This window comes from Pungitius pungitius, chromosome 3 (genome assembly GCF_949316345.1).
Source record: "Pungitius pungitius chromosome 3, fPunPun2.1, whole genome shotgun sequence".
Classification (NCBI taxonomy): Eukaryota; Metazoa; Chordata; class Actinopteri; order Perciformes; family Gasterosteidae; genus Pungitius; species Pungitius pungitius.
The window spans coordinates 10,985,028-11,010,848 of NC_084902.1; the positions used below are offsets into that span (position 1 = coordinate 10,985,028).

Consider the following 25,821-nt stretch of genomic DNA (forward strand, 5'->3'; position numbering starts at 1 on the left):
AAACCAGTAAACGGACGATGGGACGTCTTTGATGACAAGACTCTAGGCTGAGCGCTCTAAAGAGAACAATAAAGACACGCAGAGGAATTCAATTAACTTCTTTTTATATATCATACATAAGACCGTCTTAATATAATACAAAGGGCATTGTCATAAACACAGCAAAGTCTTGACTAGATCTTACAATCTGTGGATACATGGACTTATCCTTTCCCCCATGCTGTTCAATTCTATAGTGCATGTTGCATGTACAAAAAAAGTGAAAAAATGTTAAATCAAAAATGACAAGGATAAATCCAAATTAAATAAGAGGATTTCAACTTCCGTTGGGTGTTCAGATATGTTGACAAGTATACGTGTTTGTGTATAACCCACAAACTGACCAGGCTTATGAAAGATGGAACCTTATTTTCAACCATGTGCTTCTCTTAAAACCAAAAAGTAAGGTTTGTGATGTACATGCACTTACAATATACCCTGTGAAAATTATTAAGGTTTGAAGATCTAGCTTTCCCTGTTTGATTCAAACCCTACCTCATAGTGTTGTCCTGATGTAGTCAAGTACCTTTGCCAAAAGGCAAGGTTTTGCCACTAAGAAAACAGGAGTTCCTGCCCACTGAATGGTCACCAAATTGACAAACATAATCAACATACCAGCAGGAGCAAGGTAGTGAGTTCTATACTTCCTTTATTAAAAAAATATAAATATATACATAAATTCTATTTCAACTATTAAAAAGGGGCTGCATTTCATGACAACTGCTCTAAATAAGAGGTCAATCAGCATGATCTGAAATAGGCGCACACTTACGAGTCACTGCAGTCAATTTTTTTCTTTTTCAGTCTTTATTTTTGGAATGTTTAGTACCAGTATGAGTGCCAGTAATAAAACCACTGGCTATTTCTAAATGTCTCAAATTCGGCGGGGTATGAAAAATGATTGCAAATTTGCAATTAACCTTGACATCCAGATAAAACCCCAATCTCATATAGGTAGCTTTACATTTGTGTTTGTGGAAATACCAAGCATGGTCTCTTATGATGGTTTCTCCTTAAAAATGGCAACAGCATGACCTGTGGCCTGCCCCTTAATTTAAATGGTGGCTGTGGGCAGGTGTTTGTTTAATTTCAAAGCTGGTAAAATGAGCAACAGAAGAAAGAAAGCACTTCAAAGTCCCTGATATAAAAAAAATAAAATAAAATAAAAGAATCTGGTTATTGACTAATGTTTTGAGGACATGCATTTGTGCCTAGGCAAAGCATGTGATTGTGGGCTCACGGACAACCTTTTCCTTTGATTAGGACAACAATCATGAGGGATCTGCCCTACCAAATCAGAAAGATACTATTCAACAAACTGATTTGCCACAATTATCCTTACCCTGCCAAGACAATGACATTAAGTCATGCTTTACAGCAGAGGCTAGCCAAGTTGACCAAATGATGTATGAAAGGCAGCAAAACCCTTTGAAATAGTATGATGTGGGGGGCAAAAGAAAAACAACGACACAGAAATAGAACGCATTAGTCTCCTTTTTTTTTCCTTTTTTTTTTTTTAAACCATCAGCTTCTATCTTGCTACTCCGGAGCCTGCAGAGTAACTACCAAGTCCTCTAACATACCAAAGTTTTAAAAGACTCCCAAAATAATCTACCAATTAATATGGAAACAGTTTTGGTAAAACGTTGCAAACAAATCTGGCCAGAATACACAATAGCCAACGGTCTCAACAACGGTCTCCAGTTTTGCTAAAGTAATATATTGCAGCTGTTTGTATTGACGTTAAAATAAGATCTTGATAAACTTTGCGTCAAAGTGGTGAACTGCTACATTATTGGTTACAGACACCTATATGCTATAAAACAACTGCTTTGGTATAAAAACATATCCAAAGGGAAAATAAATTCTTGTAAAATTCACAGCATAATTTGAGGAGAAAAAAGGCAGTCACTTAACTCATTTTTTTTCTTCAGTTTCCATGTTTTGGATGGAGAGACTTGTGCAGGTGGTTCTGATGAGGAACTACATGCAAAAGGGAAAAAATAACAAAACATAACAGGGTAGACTCTGGAATAGATAGCTCTTTCCACTGCAAAATCCTTAACCAGTGAATAAGATTTAAGGAAGTAATGTTTAGGAGGTTGTTGTGTACAATAAGACCCTGTTATGTGGGGCCCTGCTGAAGAAGAAATCTTTGTCGAGAAAGGCCTCAAATTACCATTCTTATTTACCTTTTCTAAGTTGTTTTTATTTCCTTAAAGAATTAAGGGCTGTCTAGAGAAAAATAGAGAAAAGCCATCTTAATTCAAATGAAAATGTCCAGCTCCATCCCATTCCAAGTCCGTGAGTCATAAGGCCAAAGGGTTGTCTAGAACCAGCCACTGACTGTCTTCCTTTAACAGGGCTGGATCCTTTCGTCTCCGGAGCCCATCGCTGCTCTCATCTGTGCCGGGCCGGGTTGCAGCTCGCAGGACTACGGGGCCTCTCAGCCTGAGGGGTGGCGCTCCCCTCTCTTTTGCCCCAGTTGGCGTCAGTATCCACCTACAGGGTCTCCTCTCCACCCGGGCCAGCACACGCTATAGGGACTCCACTGCTATGTGCTCCCCTTTAACAGAGTTACACAAAACCGACCAACAACAAGAAATATCACCGCAAACACTTCCCCCTCATTGTCAAGCTACAGGATTTACAAGCAGCTTTTTACGAGAAATTTCACTTAAAAAAAGGGCAAAATAATTAAGAACCAGTGGAACAATAATGTCAGGCAGTCCACAGATTGAACCGAAAGGACGCCAAGCATTTTATCACCAACAGCTACCTGCAAAACAGCGTCAAACTTTGCTCCTTAGAAGATTTTGCCACATAATACCATATGGTGATTACTTGGTGGTTACATGAAACTGGTGAAATGGTAAGATGGATGTCTCAATCTCACTATGGTTATTCCGCAGTATTATTTTGTGCCTAATGATTGCAAAAGAAAAACGGATGAAAATTACATATATACTTTTTAACAAAGCCTTTTCTCTGTAGTAGCGGTTCAGTGATATCTCCCTTCTGACGTGAGCAGCTTTTGTTCTCAACACACCTTGTAGTAAAAAACACCACCTTAAAAATGACGCACAGGGGGGAACACACAGCCAAATGTCAGTGCAGTCACGAGCTGGCCATAGAACTCTGCTGCACGCACACTCCAGTCATTGGAGACTCCTCCCGGTCCATGCCCTGCCTCATGCCCAGGTGGCCTTCCGCTAGGTAGTGGGCTTGCCCCGTGTTCGTGCCCATGGAGAACGCAGGGTGCGCCGCCATGCCGGTCTCCTGCCGCGGGTTCGAGAAGGCACCTAGCCCCATGCTCAGCCCACCGTTCTGACCAAAGTCAAGGGCTCCGGGAGGCAAATGGCGGAGCTGGTAGGCCTGGTTGCCATGGTTCCCAGTGGAAGAGGACGATGTAGAGGAAGAGGAGGCAGAGGAAGACAGGGAGGTCATGGACAGATGGCCATGAACCACCTCCATGGAGTCCTGTGTTGAGGAGCTGTGTGTCGGGGAGGTGTAGTGGCGCGGGCGTGGTCGTGTAGCCATCATCGGCCCGTGGTGGTGATGAGTATGCGAGTGGGGATGCAGGGCCTTAGGGTGCTGAGGGGGAACGTGGAAGGTGGTCTCCTGGACTGGGTGAGTCTCTCCGGGGACGGACTCTTGTCCAACACCACCTCCCCACACCAGCGGGGGTGGGTAAGGCTGTCTTGCCTGCCACGGTCAAAAAAGTCAACAGTCAGTTGTTGATTTTGGCTGCAACAATTTTTACGTTTCAACAGGGGTTGTTTTACTGTTATGATCATGAAATAATAACCCCAAAATTAGAGAACAAGTTACAGTACTAAAATCCAAGACGGGTCACTGAATTTGAATGTTAATGCTGTATTTTGTTACTATGACACGTCAATCGAGCAGCATGAAAAATTGTCATTTCATTGTTCTATACAACATAGTTTATTATGACAACTTAACATAAAAAGAGCTGGCTCCTACTTAAATGCTAAAGAAGGAAATACAAAAAAGTAATTCACATTGAATCACATTCAAATTATGTATTACCACCATCACAGTATCAGGAAGAATTACAGAAGGTCCTGGGCATCCTACTGACCTGTGGGCAGAGGCTGTCACTGTCGATGGCAGGCAACGCCGCCCCAAAGTGTCCTCCACTGTGCAAGTGGTGATGGGTAGGATCTGACCTCGCTCTGCCACTGGTGCTCGTCCCAGATGATCCTCCTGAGGGTTAAACAAAAGTGTCAATACCCCTTCAGCAAACAGATAAATGTAGTCACGCAATTTCTGGTTAACCTGGAAATTAACAGCTGATTCAAACATTTTCTTCCAACGATTTACACAAAGGTTGAGTTTTCAGGTGTCAGTCACCTGAACTAGAGGAGGTGCTGGAGGTGGTTCCTGAAGACTGAGACTGCTCTAATGCGGGGCTCGTGGACACGCTGCTGCTTGTATTGGTCCCCTCGTCCGCAGTCTTCTTGAAGAAGCTGTGCTGCAGGGCATAGTAGGGCTGGATGCGGCTCTTCGGGTCGTAGTCCAACATCCGGAGGATCAGGTCCTTGAACTTCAAGTAGTCTGCAACAGCGTGGCCAGACTCCCCCGCCCGCCGGCCCCCTGGACCCCCTGTCTCCACACCCAAGATGGAGTGGAGCTTCCGAGAGGCTGGGGGCTTATACTGTTTAAAGCAGAGAACACAAAGATTAAGAGATTTACTCTGCCAAGGCTTCTGTACAGCAACCCCAATTCACCTTGATTTCCACTACTATCACAGAACAGTGTGCTCACCCTTTTGCCATCTTTGGTCTTCTTAACACTCCATGTACCATCTGAAAGCTTCTCAAAAAACTTCCTGGCTTTTGGGGCTAGGTCCATTATGTGATTAGGTGGGATACCCAGAACCTCAACTATTTTGTTCATCTGGTCCACCTGGGGAACAAGTTATTAATAAAGTTAGTATAACAGTTCGTACATCTGCAACTTTGAAGACCGTACACTGAATAGATTATATATGCAGTAAATGAAATTAAATGTTATTCTGTCTTAACTGTCAGAACATTTAGGATCAGGCAAAGGGGCAAAATGACCAGGAAACAATGTAAGGACTTGACAATCGACTGCTATGTGATTTGTTTTAGGTTTGGGAAATTCAGTCGCAATCTTCCAGGCCTAAGTGATATTTGTAAGCTGCACATCAGGGGAACTATAATTCATTTTAAAATAAACCCCATGCCAGTTACACTATCGACTAGAACTACAAAAAGAGCATTTTAGTTTTCTTTATACCTCATTGGCTCCGCTGAAGAGAGGTTCTCCAGTGTGCATCTCTACCAGGATGCAACCCAAGGACCACATGTCAATGGCCAGGTCGTAGGGCATTCCCAGCAGCACCTCTGGGGAACGGTAGAAGCGACTCTGGATATATTGGTATATCTACAAAAAGAGAGCATTGGACAGTCAGACTTGTAATCTCTGACTTACTTTTTCATTACACCTGACGGCCCGAGGCAACAACTAGCCCACACTTCTCAAGAGATGTTCTTGCATACATTACTTTTATTGCTGACAAGAAAAAAAAGCGGCACTAAATACCCTTTGTCCCAATTGGCATGAGCTGCCAAAGTCCACTATTTTGATGGCACTCCTCTTGGGGTTACAAAGAAGAATGTTTTCAGGCTTCAGGTCACAGTGGATGATGCTGAGCTCAGGCGTGGCCAGGAAGAGCAGCGCCGTGCATAGCTGCTGGGCAAACTTCCGGGTGAGGTTGAGTGAGACGCCGCGGAAGTTGGTATTTCGGAGAAGGTCATACAGGTTGTAGGAGAGCATCTCAAACACGAGGCAGAGGTGGTTCCGGAACATGAAGTGACGCTTCAGGTGAACTGCAGAAAATCCGATCACACCCGTGTTAGTCAAATACAAGAAGAGCCTTTAAAATGATTGTATACCTTTCATCAGATCTCAAGTAGCTTCCAAGAGTGGATTACCAATGTAGTATTTCATCTCGGTGTCATGTTTGTTCATGAGCTCTAGGAGGCGCACTTCAATCTGGGCTTGATTGAGGAAAGCTTTCTTGTTCTTGATGATTTTAATGGCAACCCATTCCTGCTCTGCACGGTCATACGCTTTCACAACCTACAGACGCCAACACAAGGAATATTTTTACCCTCCCTGACAAGTCAGTGGAAACTGTTAATTTGACAACAAACACCAAGATTTCTATAGTTAACTGCAGATAAAAATTCTTCAGCAAGTATATTAAACATATTACTGTTATTTACTGTGTATGTGTGTATAATTATTGTTTGTGTATCTTATAAATAAGCACCTGTCCAAATGATCCTTTTCCTATCAAGGAATCAATCTCATAGCGGTCCATCCACTTCTCCCCATTCTTGACGATGTAGTCATAGTTATCATCGTCATAGCCATCATTGAAGACTTTCCGCTCTTTTTTGTGACTGGAGTCTTCACCCTGACCCTGTTGGTGCCGTCGCTTCTTTTTTGCATAATACACCTATAAAATAACAAATACACAATTCAAATGATTAAACTTGAACAGGTTTCATGTCCCTTACATTTAATAAGATTACAAATCTTATTTAGATAAAGGTATTTAGTTAAAATCAAAACAAACCTCATTGATGTGTTTGTATGTTTTGATAAGGTCAATGGAGAGCTTCCTCAGGGGAGCTGAAGTTGGGTCACGAAAGCACTGGGGCATGTGCCTCTGAAGAATCAAATGTGAAAGTCACAAAATTTCATGAAAACACAAATAACCGACAATATGCAGAATTATTTTTTAAGTAGCAGGGCTTACGATGAATCTCAGAAGCAATTTATTAAATCTATAAACAAGACACTGCACAATTCCAAGTGGCTAGACTGAACATGTACAAGCAGCTACTCTGCCTGGTAACAGCAGAAAAGACGGGGTATATCTTTTCATATCACACTAAATATTGCAATTTTTGTAACACTCAACATTAAAACTAACAGAACTGCAAATTGCTGGGGTAGCGTCGAGTTAGTGTACCTGATTGGCAGTGAGCTGTGGTGTCTGGTCGCTGTACGGTAAAACCGTAACAGATTGGTCAGTGCTTGGCTGGTGGCGGTCACTGTACTGCTGGTGCGTATGGGGCATTGGAGCAGCCATCTGAAGACCAGCAGTGTGTAAAGAAAAAGAGGGCGCAAGCCGGACGGACGAAGGTTTGCATGCTGAAGTCTCTCCTCCTAGAAGAAATGAACACAGCCATGAGCTGCATATTACCTTAATTCAACATTCCTTTCAACAAAACACACAAAGGAGGGAAAGGGCTGATGATCTTCATGTGTAAAAAATAAATAAATAGCAGTAGTTCCTCTTCTATAGAGGCAGTGTACGGCCTAAAAATAAAACATAAAAAATATTTGGCTTCCTTTTGCACGGGCGTAATATAAAAGGGGATTATATTCTGGTTGAGTGAGAAATTCTTTGACAAAATAATGTGTCAACTAAAGTAATTGTGCGTATATACGCAAAATGCAAAGCATTTATGTTATTTACATGCATGGTGAAATGATCAAGCTCACACTTAAAGCACAAACTGATCTTCAGAGGCTGAGAATAAGATTAATTAATGAATTCCCAATAGTAAGCTCAGATAAATACTAAGTTTCTTTTGTTAAACATCTATGGTAAGAAAAATGCATCAAAGACCAAAAATAAATCAACCTTTGTGAAGAAAAAGGAGCAAAACGGCAAGTTTACAGTGAAAATGGGTGAAAATAAAGCATCTCCACAATATACTGTGAATCATTCTTCATTTAAGCCACAAGGTACCAAAAAAATTATCAAATAGCATGTGCAGCTATCAGCATCTCTCACCAGACAACACAATTCACCAGTGCTACACAGTAACCACTATTCAGAATCCCAGCAACAGCACCTAATTAGCATAGCCTATCACCACAGAGATACAGCGTGATTTGGCAAGCCCATCAATGCACAGACCAATCACAACGCAGTATGCAAATAGCCTACTTTTGTTGCCAGGGCAGAGCTGCTCCCATTTTCCAATGAGAAAACAAGAAATAAACAAGAAATAAAATTGAACTTTGGCACACTTAGACGCTGCTTTCAACACAAGAGCCTGACAGCAAAATAGCTGCACAGCCCAAAACCTGCACTCCATCCGAGAGCATTAGAAAGCTGACCCAGCTTTGGAAAAGGAAAAATATACACATCCAATGACAGAAATAATAGCTGTAAAATGATGAAGCAGAGTCAAAGCCTGCATTTAAAAAAATATGTTATGTACTGTATATAGTATAATATATATATATATATATATATATATATATAAATATAGAAAAAAATATTAGATATTAGGGCTTTCATTTTATGACTTTGAGACTTTATGACATTCAAGACTTGTATCTTTATTACGTGTCTATTTTCATGCTTGTTTAGCTGAAAACAATTCTTAATCATTCTGAGCTCTTTCAATAAAAAATAATATAACAAAGTGCATTAAATTGATATTTTAATAAATAACCTGGACACTTATCTTTTGTAATGTTCTTAAGTGTGTGAGTTTGGTGGCTGATTCAGCTTAATAACAAAATAAGATCTTAAGTGAACCACTTCACACCAAAGGGTTATGGCCTAATATATAGCCTCTAAACTGGATAAAGCCTCACCTGTAAAATGTCATATTGTCCTGGGAGGAGAATGCAACAGCAAACCACAACCCGCTACAAATATTAAAAACTGATAATTGGGCATCCTTGATGTAGATTTAACATCATGGTGCTGAAACTTTTGTTGAAAAGAAGGGAAAGAGGACCCTTGGAGATTAGTGGACAACCCAAAACTTTGAAAAGTGTGCTTGGGGTAAATGGCTGCAGTTTGGGGATTTAAAAATATATATATGAAAATGTATGAAAGCTAGCTCATTTTGGATCAACTGTTAAAAATATTTGATGCACAGGCAATGCTATTTTGAATACACAGAACATCTGAAAGCTATTGTGACACTTTTAAAAGATGAATAGTTCACCCAGTGTCCCGGACTACAGAGTAGTAAAAACAAATGAGGATTAATATTGTTGTGAACTTGTTTGTGGATCTCCTCTCAGCATGCCCATAGTTATTACAACAGTGTAGTTATAAAGAATTTTATAGCCTGAAAAATACTTTTTAAACTAGAAATCACAACTCAAGTTAGTGAAAAAACGTCACTGTATAGTACTGTAGGCTGATGTATCATGCAAATGAATAAATAATACAAAAGGCCTTGGTTTGAGCCTATTTTACAAACTGACTACCTAAAACCATAGTAACATAATTGTGGAGTGAATTTGGCTTTTTAAAAATCTCTAACCCCAAAGGGAAAATGTCACGCTGTATTTGACAATGAAGCCATTTGTCAAGCGCACTTTTACCTCATATTTACGTCCAAAACGATTGATTATTCTTCATTTTCAGTACTGACATATGAACAGTTCCTTTCCTGGCTCCACTCACGGCGGCATCGAGGGGCCTATTTAACGTGTAAATATAACGACCGCTAGCATGCTATTAGTAGCTGTATCATATCATAAGTGATAGGCTTTTTACAGAGGTCTTTAGCTATGTGTCATCTTATCACGCCCAAATTATAAGATCCATTCCGTATCTGGATCGAATGCGACCCATCCACAACAATTCGGAGCCTAACGTCCGCGAATAAAAACGGTGCCCTAGTAACTCTGTACTTACAGATGATGGGGTAGATCTCGTCATGGTTCAAATTTAGAAAGCATATTCGGTGTTAATTTTGCATTTCCTCTTCCTACATATTGTCCGTGTATGCCTCCAAATCCTCGTATTAATGACAAACGTAATTCCGGCTCGCGTTGCCGTTAGCGGTCTAACTAGCTAACGTTGTCGTCGTTAACGTTACCGTGAAAACTGCGGGGCAAGCAAGCATATCTGTCACCAATCCAGCGTTAACGTTAGCTAGTGACGCTGCGTTCAGCCAGCGGGTTGTGGGGCCCATTCAGCTGGTCCGTCAACAACCCAGCGGTAACCATTAGCCAGGTCAGCCAAATTAGCTACCAGGCGTTAGCCAGGTTAACGTTGGCTAGGTGAGCTCCCGTTTAGAGCAGCTCTGGAAAAAAAACTACACTTAACGCTGATATTTGTTCAAGAAGATATCGCATTCGCGATACAGCCAACGGGGCTGTTAGCTAACACAACGGCATCTTCTCAAATTGTGACTTACAATGACACTGTCTAATATCGCACGGTTAATGTTAGCTGTACCGTTCACCGTGCCAGCATGACTCTCCGTCCAAGCCCATGCAATCCGTTGGTCCCTCTAATTCACAACAAGATAGAAACCTGTTCTAGATTAAGATTATAATTTGTCCGTTGACCCACTGACTGAAAGCGAGCGCTGGCTTCAGTGGAGTCGGAACCAACACTATATGTAAGCTAGCCGCCATACCATAAGCTACGATTCTCAACTTCACTGTCGCGTCCATCATTGTTAACCATTCACGTTACATGTCATATACAGCTGCAAAAGCGTGAAAATGTTAACACATCAAGGCTAATGTCAAACACAACATTTTGCAATTGCTCACCTCTGATGGCACGATCTTCATTTAAAGTCCAATAACCTGTATGATGAGGAAACTTATCCAGCTTGAGATTCTCCCCTCCCTGAACGGCTAGCGAGTAATGTTAACGTTAAATCCAATCCCCGTCCTCAGATCGGCAAGCTAAAAAAATCGCCAGCCAGATCTAATACGGTTTTCATATCCCAAGCTTTGGTGAACGACATTTGAGATCGAAGCAACTTTGACTAATGTTAACATCAGCTGATGGCAAGCAACATGCTAACGTTGACTAGCACGCATAACTTACTAGCTAACCCTAGCGAACTGGCTAGCTAACGTTAGTTTACAAAATGAACGCAGCTACCATTAGCTACCTGCCTAGGCTAGCTGTAGCTTCAAGCTAACAATTCTAGCTGCCGCTAAATAAACGTTGTGCCAAATTCCGATTTTACCGTGTCTTTGCAAATTTAGCGTCGGTCACTTCGATGATTACGACAATACAGTTAAATCCAGAGTATTTCAAAGCTGAAACAGAAACCGTGTCCTCTGATAATTTTGGTTAAGAATTTTGTGTCAATTTTCACAAAATGGCGCGCGGTCCAAACCTGCGCAGTGAACCGGCCCGGTGGACCAGAGACACGGACAACTGAGTTAGTGCGGCGCCGCCTAATTATTTCAGTTATGTTAAAACGTCGGCCTCTTGATCTTCTTAATCCGGTCTACTAGACGCATTTCGATATCCAAAAACGTCAAATATACATCCACTGGCAGCATTATTCCGGCGGGAAGGGAGAACATTTGAAAAGACTGAGCTGGGAAAAAAAAACCTCCTGACAAAATGGCGATGCTCTAGCTTGTTGCCATGGCAACTGTCAATCAAAAAAAAATTCAGTTCCCGGATGTACCAATGACGAATAAGATCTAACTGGCCAGAATTATAGGACACGCAGAACTCTAGTGGTGTCCCTGTCGGTCTTGTTAACCGTGTTTGGCTCGTTGCTACCATCTAAAAGAAATGTTTATGGAAAAGCCTGCATTTTTACAAAAAAACTACCATAGAAGGTTTTTCGTATTATCTTTCTGTTTAGTGCTATGAAAACTAGATCAACCCAAACTCATTTACAGTCAGAGCCATAGCCCAATTGTTAATAACATTTTAACACAGAAAAAAGTACAGACATTTGCTATACATCATTGTCTATTTCCAATCAGCACAACCTCAACAGAGTCTCGTAAACCAACTCCAAAACCCTTCTTTTCTCCCTATATATAGATATTAATAAAAGACGGCTATATTTCTATTTCATTTTTGTTGTATTTTGCACTAAAAATGCACAATAACTTTGGATGTTGTCTAGAATGTTTGTGTAAAGCCTTTGATGAGTTTCAGAGGGAACTTTGGAATATGTTTTTGCAAAGATGTTTATCTACATCTTTTGTCCGTTAATGTTAATGGCTGGAATGCACAAGCAGAATTATAACTCAATAATTTACATAGTTTTGATCACTATTTATATTCCGGACTAGTTCGTCAGCATATTAACCTCATTGTATTTTTTGAATTATAAAAAGAATTTGCCTTTCAACTTCAATTGGCTTCTACACGTTGTTTGTGCAGCACAATAAATAACAATACTTTAATTGAATATTTTTATTTAGTAGCAATTTATCACAAGAATTGAGTGAAACTGAGTGAAATGATCAAGTTATGACATCTGCCAGCTGTGTGCAAACCCCATAGGGTTTTTTGCGAGGCTAAAATTCAAACCAAAGGAAGCAACATGAAGACTTTCCGTCAGTAGCGGTTAGGACTGTCGGCCATGAAAGACGGATAAACATTTTAAGACTATGTTCACTTACGACGCGGGGTTGATCACAGGATGTATAGGATGTAGGATGTACAGTACCAGTCAAAAGTTTTGACACACTTTCTCATTGAATTGATTAAGAAAAGGTGTCCAAATCTTTGACTGGTACTGAGTGTAAGTATGTATGTTGCTTTATTGATTACTTGAGTCTGATCATATTAGAATCAATACAAAAACTTACCATCAACTATCAAGTATGTGAGGACTCTAGATGAGGTGCACTGTGATCTCTCCTTCTGGTCCACTCAGCAGGCAGAGTTCAGATATAATTCCAACTGATTTGAGACATTTTTTTTGTTTATACCAGAAAGGAAGTACATTGGCCTGATGCGAGCGCTCAAGCTTTCAGGCTCGCTGCACCTTCAGAGAGAAAAATGGCTATACTTTAATTATATATTTGAGATTAAAAAGCAGAGTTGATTACGTACCAATATGAGCCCTTAAGTTTAGCTGTGAGTTAAAGACAACACAAAGGGGTTAACATAACTGGATTCATACTGGCCAATATCTCCCGCTCACACTCAGAGCTCCACTATTCTCCTCACCAAAAATATGATTCAATAATACATGGTTGCCTCCCAACTATTTATGTAAACAACCTACACCAATATATTATCTGAATAAAAGCTTGGTCTATTGACTACAACATTGGGAACACTTTAGAAAGCAATCAGAGAGACACACTAAATAATAGCAAGGGTTTGTAGCACAATGGTTGACACATACTCTTGCATATATTTTCAATATAACTATTTCTATGTAATTCACTTGTATTTACTTTAGCATTGTAGTCAAAGGGTATTTCTAATGTAGAGTGTTGGTCGAGTGCTGTCAATGAGTGATTGAACATACATTTTTACACAAAAGCCGTCTGCATTACTTGCAAAGACAGCACAGAAACCGAAGCAGCCACTGCAGAGACCCTTATGCACGTACAAAATAAATAAAACAATGTTTTGCAAGATTAATACATGACCACTTTAAAACCAAGTCTAGCACATAATGTTGTTATTCTATGTATGGAAGTGCTTATAGTATACTCAAGAAATAGCTGTGACTCTTCTTAATTCTAAAGATGAAATAGTTTTGATCTTATTTATATTCCGGACTAGTTTCAACTTCAATTGGCTTCTACAAGTTGTTAGTGCATCACAATAAATAACAATACTTTACTTTAATTGAATATTTTTATTTAGTAGGCAGCTTTTCAAAGCCGACCTGCATAGTAAATGAAGAGAAAGGGGCGCTGCTGGTGTCTGTTGGGTTAGAGAATTTAATTCATTCCAATACTACTTTAAACTTAAAACTACTATTAGTCATGTTGAGAAACGGGATTGTTGTTAAAAAAAATGTACTACGCCTTGATTTGCTCTGGATTTTCAGACCATTGCAGTACAAGTTCCTGTGACAAAACTAGAATCTTAAAAGCTGGAACAAATGTTTTTTAAACGTGTGAATGATTTGAATTTCCTGTTTATGACCATGAATCAGACAGTAATCAATAGATGGCTCCTTTTAATGAATCTATTGGATCTTCGTAGTGTTCTCTGTGTTTGTGTAAATGTGCTCATAATATAAAATAATAATAATAATAATCCCCCTGGCTCTCATTTTGATATATGTATAATTTTCTTCATTCATTTTCTACACCATCGCCATATGTTTTAAATGAACAATTAAATTGTAATTAGTCACATCATAGTATTACACCAATTGATTGTGTTGCTGCCACATTGTTGGACCTTTCATATCTGTGATGTTCATTCAGTTCAGTGGTCGGATTATTTAACTTATTAAACAAAAGTTTTTCACAACCCTGAAAAAGTTATCGTTTAACATTTCATTCTGCATGGGCAGAAGCATCGGCTGCTAAGAATAATAATTTCATTACCATGTGCAACTCATTTTGTGTTATAGTTTACTTATTTTCCTGTTATGGTTGTTCTGTTAGCAGTGGATTTGGTATTACGTCTCATACACGTTTGCTCTTGTTTTATTCTAATGTTGTTGTAATTAACTTTTCTATTTAAGTTGACTCGTTCATCTCATTTTATCATCCACTCAGAATTTAGCTGTTTAAAAAAGGGTTTCATTCCAACTGTTATGTGTCCATGACTCAGATGCTGATTGTTGCAGTAATTTCTTTGAGCACCGGGGGGCAGCAGAAGCTTATTTAGTTTAGTATTATGCAGCGATGAAGTCCATGCTTACACTTCTTAGAATACACTTTTTTGGAGATTATGCATCAACACAAGTGTCCTCATCTGTTTCAGTCATTTAATTGTCGACTTTGACATGCTGTTGAACCCCCACAGACACCATGTCAGTAATGGAAGAGGTATTCAGCTTCTTTATTTATGTTTGAAGTACAATTTCGTAGCGTAAAACCACTGAATTCCACAGGTTTACTCGAGGTCAAGTGCAAGTACAAGCATGAGCATTCATCTCAACGCATAGTAAAAACTACATGACATAGAAGGGAACAGTTGAAAGTACCTTCAAGTGTGCAGGAACACAATGCTTGAGTAATGTAATATGTACTTGTAAAGTAATGATGTACTTTCCTAAATTATTTTATGGTGAAATGGTTTTGAATCTGATGTGCAGACAATTCACATTTCATACGTATCTTCCCGTATCTTGACTTTTGTTTCCAGTTGTTTTTAGTCAGACTGGCAAAAGGTTCAAAGCTTCAAAAGTTCTTTTTCCCTGAAACCTCACATCCTTGAAATGAGGTGAGGTTCGACCTGATATTGTAGAAAGAGAAATGCTGTACTATTAATGTAAAATACCATATTAATTTTGATAATTCATTTAGCATCAAATCCAAAAGCTTGATCAGTTTCATGAGGGGAATATAATTTTGACCAAATCATTTCACTGTTGAAAGATAATAATTTAACATGTTTACAATAGTTTCTGCTACAAATGATTAGGAACACAAGATGCCACATTCTCTTTTTTCTATCACATTCCAAGAATGATTGTAATATTTTTCCTCCTGCAGAATACAATTCATATATATACTAAAATTATATTTCTTTTAATTCTGTTAATCCTTTTTCTACAATATTCACAGCCTTGTAAAACTAATGTCAACAACAACCGACATCATACAGTTATTTTCTTCCCAGAGGTAAAACACATTTCAAAACCTTGTTGCTCTTTATTTCAAAGACGAAAAATGTGAAAACTGTAACAACATAATTAATATTCAGTGGACATGTTTTTTTTCCAAATGTACACTTTATTTTAAACAAAAGTACAAAAACAAACATCGGGTATTTACAATACTTGCATGGCAATGTTCACTTTCTTTGGTCATTCTTCCAATTTGATGGTTTTACAAACAGCAGCTTGGAGGTCTGAGATTATCACGTGCTGTGAATCCAGTGTTCAACCAGACGCTGAGCCAACTACTGACGACTCGCAATTTAATTACACTTTAGTAATGTCTGCTAGCAATTTACCGACTGTTTCAATCCAAGCTATGAATTAAATGGACAATATTGAATTTGCCTACCTGGACATTTTTACAATATAAATAGCAAAAGGAAAATTAAATTCACATAATTCACAATTACATCCCAGACTTGATACATTGATCAAATTGAGTAAAAGCTCTTAAAAACGACCAAATTTGTGAAATGTACAGCTGCGTGTATTCCATCATATTCTACACAAATCTGACACGAAAGCATGAACTATAATGCACATCACAAACTGAAGCAACTACAGGTTGATATTTAAAAGGAGGCAGATTTATCGTGACGACTACTTTAAGATAAACACCTTGTCCTCTCTGCGTGCTCCGTCCCAAAATGATGCCAAAGCTACACAATAAACAATCATACCTCAACACTAATGGAGAACAAAGAGAGAATTCACTTACAGCCTTGGAACTTCCTTTCACCACAACAGGCCAAAGGAGTTATTCTCGCGTGAAAACAAACAATGGCTTCATGTAAAACAATCTGTACAGCCAATAGTATGAGTACCCTAACATTTTGCTCAATATTCTACATGCCTGTCTTACACAGTGGTTATGTCGAATGTACAGTACATTTGAAAAAAAGAAATGGGGGGGAAAAAATAAACTGAGTTTCTTCTTTTTTTTAAAATCTTGATTACTTTGCAAAGAGGTACACACGATAAAAAAAACAAAAAAAAAAACAAATCATGTAACGCCAAAGAACTCTGTGCCACATCGCCCACTTCCTGCAGTGTGAAGCATCTCGCCATCTACAACTAATGTCGAGTTTAACCCCCGTAACCAGTAACCCTTTCAGCCACTTCACCTCTAGTTCAACATTCTTTTACGACTGAGGAGACAAACTGGGAGGAAAGGCTCCAGTAAACACATTTAGTACACAGATGTTCAAGGCAGAGGTGGTTTGACTGAGATGACGTGAAGCTGAAAAGCGGTGGCGGTGATGTCCCCTCGGGCCAAAGGGTCAGACTAATGCAGGCCTACACATCCTTACGGCAAAGGCAACTGGTCTAGTAGTAATTCTACTTGCATCAACTAGCAAAACGAGAAAAAAAAAAAGATCTGCATTATCTCAGTTTCCCAAATTCCATTCCAACAAGCATGAGTCCTAATAGTAGACAGGTTTACACGTGTATCAGTAGTGCAGACAAGTTATGTATTCCACATTACAGAATCCATTCTTTCTTTCTTCTTTTTCTTCTTTCTTTTGGAATGGAGTGATGGTTTGTGGGGTTGAGGGGTTGAGGGGGGAGAGGGAGGAGGCAGGGGGGGGGTGGATATGCTTTTTTTTATCAAATCATTCCCTGAAACCAAATCCAAAGCGTCTTCGTCCCAATGTACACTTGTTTTTTCCCCACAAAGTTGAAGAGAAATGTGTAAAAGTTTCACGTTCCAACTGGAAAGACAAGAAATTAAGTCAAATTTGTTTCAAAAGAAAACAACTTTCTCCTTCTTGAATCTTTAAGTCATACGATGGAAATGTTTTGTACCTTTCACATTTCCAAGAGACGTTGGCTCCTCTTTACACCTCAGCTTTTTGGCTGTTCTCCTCCACTTTCTCCTCCAGTTTTTTCTCCTCCTCAGAGGACCCGTTCTCCTTTTCGCCAGTCTTCCAGCTTCCTTGCCTGTTAAGAAAAAAACATTGTTACCCAAAATGCTGAAATGTCTTCCCTCTACAGTATTAGTACAAAGAACATACTGAGGGAGGAAGTTATGTGGACAACACGTGTGCTACATAATATCATACATTATATAAAACAGTGTTCATTTGCACTGATTCGGAACTTGAGTGAGTGAGTAAATGCCCTCAAAAGGTATAATGGAAAACTGTATAGTATATATCCGTAGTTTTTTTTAACAAAAATATCTCTTTATGGAGTTGCATATTGATTTCCTGCCAAGTTTAGATACCTAAAAACACCCAAAACAATGTGTAGCAATATTTTAACCGTGTACCAAAATGACACAATAAAGTGCATCCAAAAACTACTTTAAAAACAGCTTTATGATTTGTATGATCTTCTTACTTGGATTTCTTCATGTAGACCAAGTATGCAAGGCCAATCACCACAGTGGCAACAAGGAGACCGACCACCACCCCAACCACCAACTTGGTTTGGTCGTTATCATCTGATTGGTCTGCAAGACAAAACAGAAACATGAGGTCTGGGGGCCACATACCGCTATGAAACGCCAGTGTGACTGCATGCTAATACAGGGAAGCAAAAAAGTCTTTATGTGCAACATGTGCATTGATGAATGGGCACATCCACATGGTTATGACTCATTGAGTTAAATGTTAATGACAGATAGTCCGTGATTCATTTCATCAGCCAATGGGATTACGGACAATGTTGACATTTTGTCAGGATGCTGGTAGCTCCACTCCTCTTAGTCCTTCATAAGTATGTTTTATTAATGACGACATACGGTCCCAAGATTGGTTTTCCTGTTAAAGGGGTTTAGGCTGATGGTAAATATTGAATTGAAGACCCTTCTTTCAGTGAGGCACATTTGATACCCCCCCCCCCCCTCTACCCATTCTTACAAGCAAGAAGACCGCTACAACTTACCTTGTTTATCCATTCTCACCTCCTCATTTACTGAAATCAGATATAAAATAAAATTAACTTCCAACAAAAAAGAAAAAACTCAAGCGTGATGGCCAGAAAAAAAGACCACTTTAACTCTATTCTACTTTTGCATGCGAGAAGTTCAACAGAGGGAACAGATTAAATCCAGCATCCCAACATACACACCGCTGAGTGAAGGAGGGGAAGAGAGATGAAATGAATCACGCTGGAATGAGTAAGCAGGGGGAGCAACGAATGATGCACGTTCTTTGACTAAAGTGTCTAAAAGGTGGTAAGAGCATGCGATGATGACATTGGACAGCGGCAAAGTGTTGGAAGGCAAATCCTAAAAAGGCAAACGACTTATTGTACAAAACCAAAGGCGTTTTAACTTCTCAAATGTTTCCAATCATCTTTAGAACGGATTCAAGTGTTTGGTTGGTTACACACAGCAGCTTATGTATCATCAAGGTTTGTTTCGACCCCAAATTCGGAGATTTGTTTTATCCACTGATGAAAAATGAATGATTAATCGTCTGTGTTTGTTTACTCGCAGGAACACACCTCCAAAATTGGGATAAGTTTAGTCCAGAAATTTTAGCATCTCGTAGAGTCAACATGCAGACGGAAAGAGTTAGTGAAAAGAGCTGTGGAAGTTCGACCAAGGAAAACCGGGTTAGTCTTTCGGAAGAAAACCGTGCGGAGAGAGACGCGGGGACCGTTTTACCACTTTGTACTTACGGGATGACACATTTATAGTCCTACTGTCCACGCCAAACTTATTGTCCACCGTACAAGAGACAGTAAGATTTGCGGTCGGCACAACTGTGATCTTGTGTGTTATCTTTCCGTTGACAAAGGGACTCTCATCGAGCTGAACAATAGGAGAAAAGAAAAGCACAGATATTAGTATGCACATACTTTAGAAATTCTGATCCAGCACCACGTGTAAGAAGTGTATGTTTTGTACCACTAGGGGGCGACATTGGCTTGATAAACGCCTTTCTATAACAAAGCTGCAGCATGTGCCTCTGGGACATAGACTCCTAAAGTCCCAAAGGAAAACCCCAGACACAAAGACAAACTGCCAACACCCTGTTTTATGTCCTCTACATATACAAGAGGATGTGGGCATTTTGTAAATGCTCATCACTGAGGCTGTATTCCAGCCTTACATTATAACCATCATAAGCTTTAAAGGATGGGATCAGAGGATTGAAAATAAACTTTGACTGTAATTTGTGTTATCTCTTCATTTTCCGAAAGTGCAGTGGATTAATTATGACCGAAGTTTGGGTTTTGAAGTTAAAAAAAAAAAAAAAAAAAACCTTACAGCCATGGCTTTCCAACCATAGAGTGATTCTGCTTTCAGTGTGCACAAAGGTACAGCATCGAAACAAAAGAGAAAAAAAAGGTCCATTTAAACAAAAGAAAATTGGCTTCACGACAGTCTGGTGCAAAACCCTGCGTTTGAGCCTCAGAGAAAATGAGGAAATGTACTCTTTCGAAACACTGAGCACAAACGCATAGAAATGTTTGGACTAGATAAGTGTGGTGGCTGGTGAAAGAATCAAACTGATCGGCACGTAGCAGACAGTATTCACTCAGTGGACAAAAGCAAAGCCTGAACTGGCTCAGGAGAAGACACTGGCAAACCTTTTAGCTCCCTCACAATGGACGCAAGCTTAGACGGATTGGTTTGTTTTGAGGGCAAAAAAAAAACATTTACGCTTTAACGACCATTCGAGCACCGTAGTGGTTTGTAAAGCAGTAAGTGCTGCGCACGGAAATCATCTACAATACGTCTCAGACGCTTCATTGATACCGTTTGGATGCTGTTGCCAAAAGATCTCATCGTAGAAGCTGCACTGAAGGACAAACAAGTTACCTCCTCAACAACCAGTATTAAGCCGTGAAGGGAAAAGCAGTTTCATGTGAACCCAGGTTGGTCAGGAGGACCCGAGGAAGCACACGGGGGAAACTCTCTGCCCATAATCTATTTTTGAGAAACGGGTTTGTCATGGTTCAATGGGTTGCTGATTTTCTCAGGTTCACTTATTGAAATTATGCATGGTGACAATTTATCATATTTTCTAGTTTTTGTGATACATAATTCATTACAGTTCCAAAACTATAATCCTTGAGATTTGAATGTAATCAAAAGCTTTCTCGATTCTATTTAATGTCAGGAATTCTAGCAAAAATGCTAAGTTTGTTTGGCTGTGCTGCAAACAGATATAAACAAAAACTGTACACAGTTAATAAACACTCAAGAAGTGTTTACACCAATTGTACTGTTACCATGGTAACCACAACGGAAATAGTGTGAATGAAAGTTTTCATTTTCACCATTTTCAAACTGGGTTTGTAAGCAACCTGTTTTTAGGAATGAATAAATGTATGAATGGGAATCCATGTTGATTATTTTTTGTAGTGGAGGAGCACAACTAATATTCACTTCACTAATACACCCCCCCCCCCCCCCCGCCCTCCCCCACCCCTTTCTCTCCTCCATTCAAAGGTCCCCAATTCTAACTGGCCAAAATAGCACATGCCTACAGTTGGTTTGTCTATAGCTTCGTGCTGCAGATGCATCCCTCATGAGAAATCTGAGTCATCACTCTGTCACAGTCGATGGTAAAAATCTTCCTTGAGCACAAAAGACAATTCACACCTTTACACAGCCTTTCAGCAGATCTAATTCTGACCGTGTCCATCGATCTAGTCCTGCGTATAAGTGTATTGGGGAACTTAAATCTGCACGGCGCCTGTCTGATAGTTTCGACCACAACAGCAGGAGTGTGCATACCGAGGTGCCGTTGATGCTCCAGGAAACGACCGGCTTCGGAGATCCTTCCGCCTCACAGATCAGGACTTTATGTCTCCCGTCTTCACCGCGCTGTTTGGACAGCCGTTTGATAACTGGAACACCTGCAACAGGACGTAACTCTTCTGATGCATGTGGATGAGTGCACGCGTGACGCCAACGGCGGCATTTCATTCGATGGTGCACATGAAATGACGGAGGAAACTCCCAATTCATTCCTACAGAAAAGTACTTCTTCTCTTTCTCGCTGAGACGTAGATGAGAAGATTGATACCATTGTCAGCGCCAACTAGCACCTCAATGCTTAAGGGGTGTATGTTGTATATAATGATAATGTACAAAAAACAATTAATTGAGTCTGTGAATAACTTGCTTGGTGAGGTCTGCTGGTTGCATGATGGCCCTCAATAAAACCCCAATAAGTCAAATTTACACGTAGGCTTTAACTAACAAAACACCGAACATAACTTTCTAACCTCGTGTCTTATCTTATCTAAGCTACACTAATTTAACCTGTTACAGGCCAGAACTCGTAGAGGCCCGAGCGAGGCGTGACTCTTCCCATCCAACCCTTGTCGGAAAATCAATTTTCAATTTGATTTGCCAAAAACCTCAGAGTTTCCTCTAAGCCCTTACCTTCGACAGTCAGCTCGAGGAAGGCTTTTTGGCTGAGCCCCCCCACCTTCACCTCACACTCATAGCGCCCAGAGTCACTGTAAGTCAGCTTGGCAAACACGGGCTCTTCGTCCAGTTTAACATTGTCCTGAGTGAAATGAAATGGATACCAACGCGGTCAATAACAACCAGGCATCTCTCTTCGCTGATTCGGGCTCCGTCACTGAAACGATTGCTCTTACCTTTGTCCAAGAGACCTGGTAGTCTCCAGAGGCATCAATCTGGAGACTTAGATCCAAGGCGTCACCAGCATTCTTGACGATGTTTCCAGAGGGGCTTAAATCGATGTCTATGTCTAACAAGGGAGGAGAAGATGGTGAAGAGATTGTTCAGAGGCCTGACAAGGGTCGAAACATTGCTGTTGTTAAGCCTGCACTTGGCTCGGCGCCCTGCAGAAGCAGCTTGTTAGAGGCAGAGCGGGTCGACACAACATCTTTCTTTATAATGCGCAGTGAGACAGGTAGGCTGGCTAGGGGGGGGGGATATTAGCCGGTTCGTTTCATTAGCAAATAGGAAATTAGCTTTTGTAGTAATCAAAATAGACTACAGGTGGAAAAGGGAATTCCACCGACATTGGCCAAATTGCAGTCTAAATACACCGTGTTTTGGTCACTTACAGTTGACAGTGATGTCCTTTGATGCTCCCATTGTCGGGTTGTCAACAAGAGAGCATTTGTATTCACCACTCGAGTTACGCGTGACATGCGTGATGGTGTAAGAATTTGCATTTTCAACTTTCACCAACTCCCCCTACAAAAAACACACAATCAAACAACGGTGGGTGATCAGCTGTCAAGGTGTTCCTTAAAGAAAAACAACACAATACACGTAAAAGGCCGTTTCGATGAGATTTCGATGAGATTTCGATGAGCGCGTGTACCTTGAGGTGGAAGTTAAAGGCAGTAGGAGCCGGGTTGCCGTCTGCCACACACTTCAAAGTCACGTTGTCGCCTTCTACGAGAGGTTCCTGAGCGGTTACCTGAAGGACGACGTTCTCTGTGGAGTCTGTTCAGAAAGTAGCAGACGGAGAGTGAGAGAGGGGATGAGTTTTTGGGGGGGGGGGGGGGGGGGGGGGGGGCGGAGCGCGCATTAAGTAAAGCGCGTGTCCCCGACAGCCAAACCGGAGAGACCGGCTTTGTCAGCCCACTACAGAGAGCTCTCAGTGTTTGCTGTGACCAGCTTGAGAGCGCGGCCCACGAGGCGGTTGAATGGTAGTCATATTCTAAAAGGCATCAGACCAAACAATCCTTTCAAAGCCAAATGCGTTTGCTTCATCTGAGACAAACTCTTCACATTTCTCGTAGGAAAGTGCTCCGGCGATGATGAAGTTTTCCTTTAAAGGCCAGGTTATGCAGATAACTTATGTAATGTTGCCGTCAGTATGAATCCCCCCACGGAGCTACAGAAATCCACACTTCAATTTATAACTGCCCCCATTAAAAGTTGCTGTTACTGTGTCTTTCTTGGCTGGAAGCAAAGGAAATATATAAAACACTCTTAATATAGTCTGTAAAATACACGGTCAGTTTATCTCCACTGGCTACAGCTGCTGTAATGTAGTCAGAAACTTAACCTCAAGGGTTACTTTGGACTGTATGTGTAAATAAACATCATATTATCTAACCTTTGTAAGGAGTTTATATGCTGAAAACAGAAAAATATGAATAAAGTAAATAGAAACATTAACCCTTAAAAACTGGAAGTGTTTCAATATAAAATGTTGCCTTTAATGTGAAACAAATGATAGTATGCTCATAGGGAGGAAAAGCAGTTATACCTCTACCAATTCCTAAACAGATGAACCTGCTATGAAATGGTTGAAGTGGAGACAGTCCTTATGCACGGGTTCTCCTGACATATCAACAGGAAGACTGGAATACAGTCAGACAGAAACTACGTGCTTAAACTCTCTTTTTTCTGAAAAAAAATAAATAAAACATTTGTAGAACTCCAGTCCAGCATTAGAAATGTTTGTTGTTTTGATAATCTACAAGGACATACCACACCTTTCTTTCAGAGAGGATTAATGCCTTTCTATATATTCAATATACTCTGCAGGAGACGCTCAGTTTAGCTGTATGAAGGCTGTAAACCAGGAGAAATATCCAAACGGGCTCTGTGCAATTATAAACAACCCTTTAACCAGCACCTCTCAAAGCTAACAAAGTTAGCATCTTTAATCTTTCTTTAATTTACTTTACATATGAACCTTGCTGGATGAGTTGTTTCCCTGTTTTCCCTTGTCTCCAGTCTTTACCCTAAGCTAAACGAACCAGCTGCTGGCTGCAACGTCATGTTTACAGTGCTGCCGTGGGATTGGTGTCCATCCTCTCATCTGCCTCTAACCAATGTTTGACTAATCCTGGAAAATGTGTGTACTCACAGGTGATTGTGAACGTTGCTGGAGAGGAGGACAGCTTTGAGCCCAAAGTGGGCTGAGTGCTGCAGGTGAACTCGGCGTCTGTGTCTTCCTTCTGCGCCGAGTACTTCAGTGTGGAAGTAGTGGTTGAAAGGCCAGTAGCGGGGTTCACCAGCACCGAGGCTTCGATGGATATCCCTAGACGGGCAACACACAACTTTAGAAATGGTGTCGTGACCTAAACACGGCATTCGCCCACTCAGCCAGTGCAGAGCAATTAATTACTGAAGGATAATTTACTGCTGCAGTCGGAGAGAATAAATACATCTGTGTGTGTAACATTTAAAAATGTCAGCACTCCAAAAGCGTTTATGATCATTCAACAGAATGAAGAATACACACCTTTCCCATCAGCCTGCAGAGGTAACTTGTTCTTGAGCCATGTTATATTTGCAGCTGGATTAGAGTCTTTTGCAACACATGTCCCGAGCTGTGGAACAATAACAAAAAAAACCAACACATTTCATGAATTTAGAATAAACCTGCATCTTTTTAAATGACCAAACATCTGCGCAAATTGGCTTTTTGAGAGTCTTTCCGACCATGAAATGCCCTGAGCACTTCTTAAGCCCCTCAGATCCCTGGGGTGTTTTAATTGCAGTGGAGGAGATTCTGCTCCTTTAGTAATTCATGAGCATCACTTCAAAGAACTCATTACTGTAGTAACATGGTCTCTGCTATGCCTCAAGTTACCTTAGCCCAAGTGAGGGATTTCCCTTGATGGTTTACCGTGTAGAATAATGTAGGCACAAGCAATGTTTATCATTGAAAACCCACCTTAGTAAGTTTGCCAATCTCTAGTTCCTCGGCTCTGTCGGAAATCTCAAGGCCCGCCGCCGTCTCTACAATGCATTAAGAAATGTTTTGAACAGGGTGTCAGTGTGGTGGATGTGTGTCAGTCAGGCAATTTAACTGAATTATTAAACAAAAAGTATAGTTATTTCAGACACAAGCCGTCTTGTACTCACTGTAGATCACCACATTAACCGGATATTCCGCGATGTCGGCACCAGCCACCACCATGCAGGTGAAGGTGCGCTGGTCGCTCAGCTTGGCCGCAGACAGCAGCAGGCTGGAGTTTGCAGCCAAGCGAATGCGACCCCTGTATTCATCGGTGGTGCTGATTGAGACATTCTGATTTTTCTGCTTGACCAGCAGGTCTCCCGGAGTCCCCTCTCCTTTGTCCTGGAGGGCAGTGCAGAGACACTTGATAAACATATGGCGCTGACTTCGAGTTACAATAAAAAGCACGCTGTTCTTGGTTCCACGCCCTCTGTCCATTCGGTGTCATGTGGAGGGGACAGATGCGCGGCCTAATGCACATGGGCACTCAGACGGGGCGT

The 25,821-nt window shown here is 40.6% G+C and overlaps 2 protein-coding genes across 5 annotated transcripts in view; both read right to left on the reverse strand.

Annotated features, from left to right (window-relative positions):
- Window positions 1-87: 87 nt before the first annotated feature.
- Window positions 88-11,483, reverse strand: dyrk1ab (dual-specificity tyrosine-(Y)-phosphorylation regulated kinase 1A, b). 2 transcript variants are annotated; one of them, XM_037458516.2, is made up of 11 exons: window positions 10,651-11,483; window positions 7,076-7,272; window positions 6,677-6,769; window positions 6,368-6,556; window positions 6,027-6,174; window positions 5,635-5,921; window positions 5,329-5,475; window positions 4,831-4,971; window positions 4,417-4,720; window positions 4,145-4,269; window positions 88-3,744 (listed from the first exon to the last, which is right to left on the reverse strand). In XM_037458516.2, exons 2-11 carry the CDS (start codon window positions 7,193-7,195, stop codon window positions 3,157-3,159), a joined length of 2,142 nt encoding a protein of 713 aa, XP_037314413.1. In that variant the 5' UTR covers window positions 7,196-7,272; window positions 10,651-11,483; the 3' UTR covers window positions 88-3,156. The 2 variants fall into 2 exon arrangements, with proteins under 2 accessions (XP_037314413.1, XP_037314421.1); XM_037458524.2 differs by lacking the exon at window positions 10,651-11,483 and adding an exon at window positions 9,782-9,982.
- Window positions 11,484-15,646: 4,163 nt separating this feature from the next.
- LOC119216637 (CD166 antigen homolog) overlaps window positions 15,647-25,821 on the reverse strand; it is a 31,553-nt gene continuing 21,378 nt past the window's right edge. The window contains exons 3-16 of one of the 3 annotated variants that reach the window (XM_037469667.2): window positions 25,447-25,663; window positions 25,256-25,320; window positions 24,821-24,908; window positions 24,443-24,616; window positions 22,940-23,064; window positions 22,677-22,809; window positions 22,242-22,354; window positions 22,021-22,147; window positions 21,367-21,488; window positions 19,299-19,431; window positions 18,558-18,587; window positions 18,012-18,123; window positions 17,475-17,609; window positions 15,647-17,380 (exon numbers count right to left, since the gene is read on the reverse strand). In XM_037469667.2, the coding sequence (XP_037325564.1) occupies window positions 17,507-17,609; window positions 18,012-18,123; window positions 18,558-18,587; window positions 19,299-19,431; window positions 21,367-21,488; window positions 22,021-22,147; window positions 22,242-22,354; window positions 22,677-22,809; window positions 22,940-23,064; window positions 24,443-24,616; window positions 24,821-24,908; window positions 25,256-25,320; window positions 25,447-25,663 (1,542 nt within the window). In that variant the 3' untranslated portion in view covers window positions 15,647-17,380; window positions 17,475-17,506. Of the gene's footprint in view, window positions 17,381-17,474; window positions 17,610-18,007; window positions 18,124-18,557; window positions 18,588-19,298; window positions 19,432-21,366; window positions 21,489-22,020; window positions 22,148-22,241; window positions 22,355-22,676; window positions 22,810-22,939; window positions 23,065-24,442; window positions 24,617-24,820; window positions 24,909-25,255; window positions 25,321-25,446; window positions 25,664-25,821 lie in introns of those variants that run through there. The other 2 variants (XM_037469673.2, XM_037469681.2) reach the window with 2 other exon arrangements.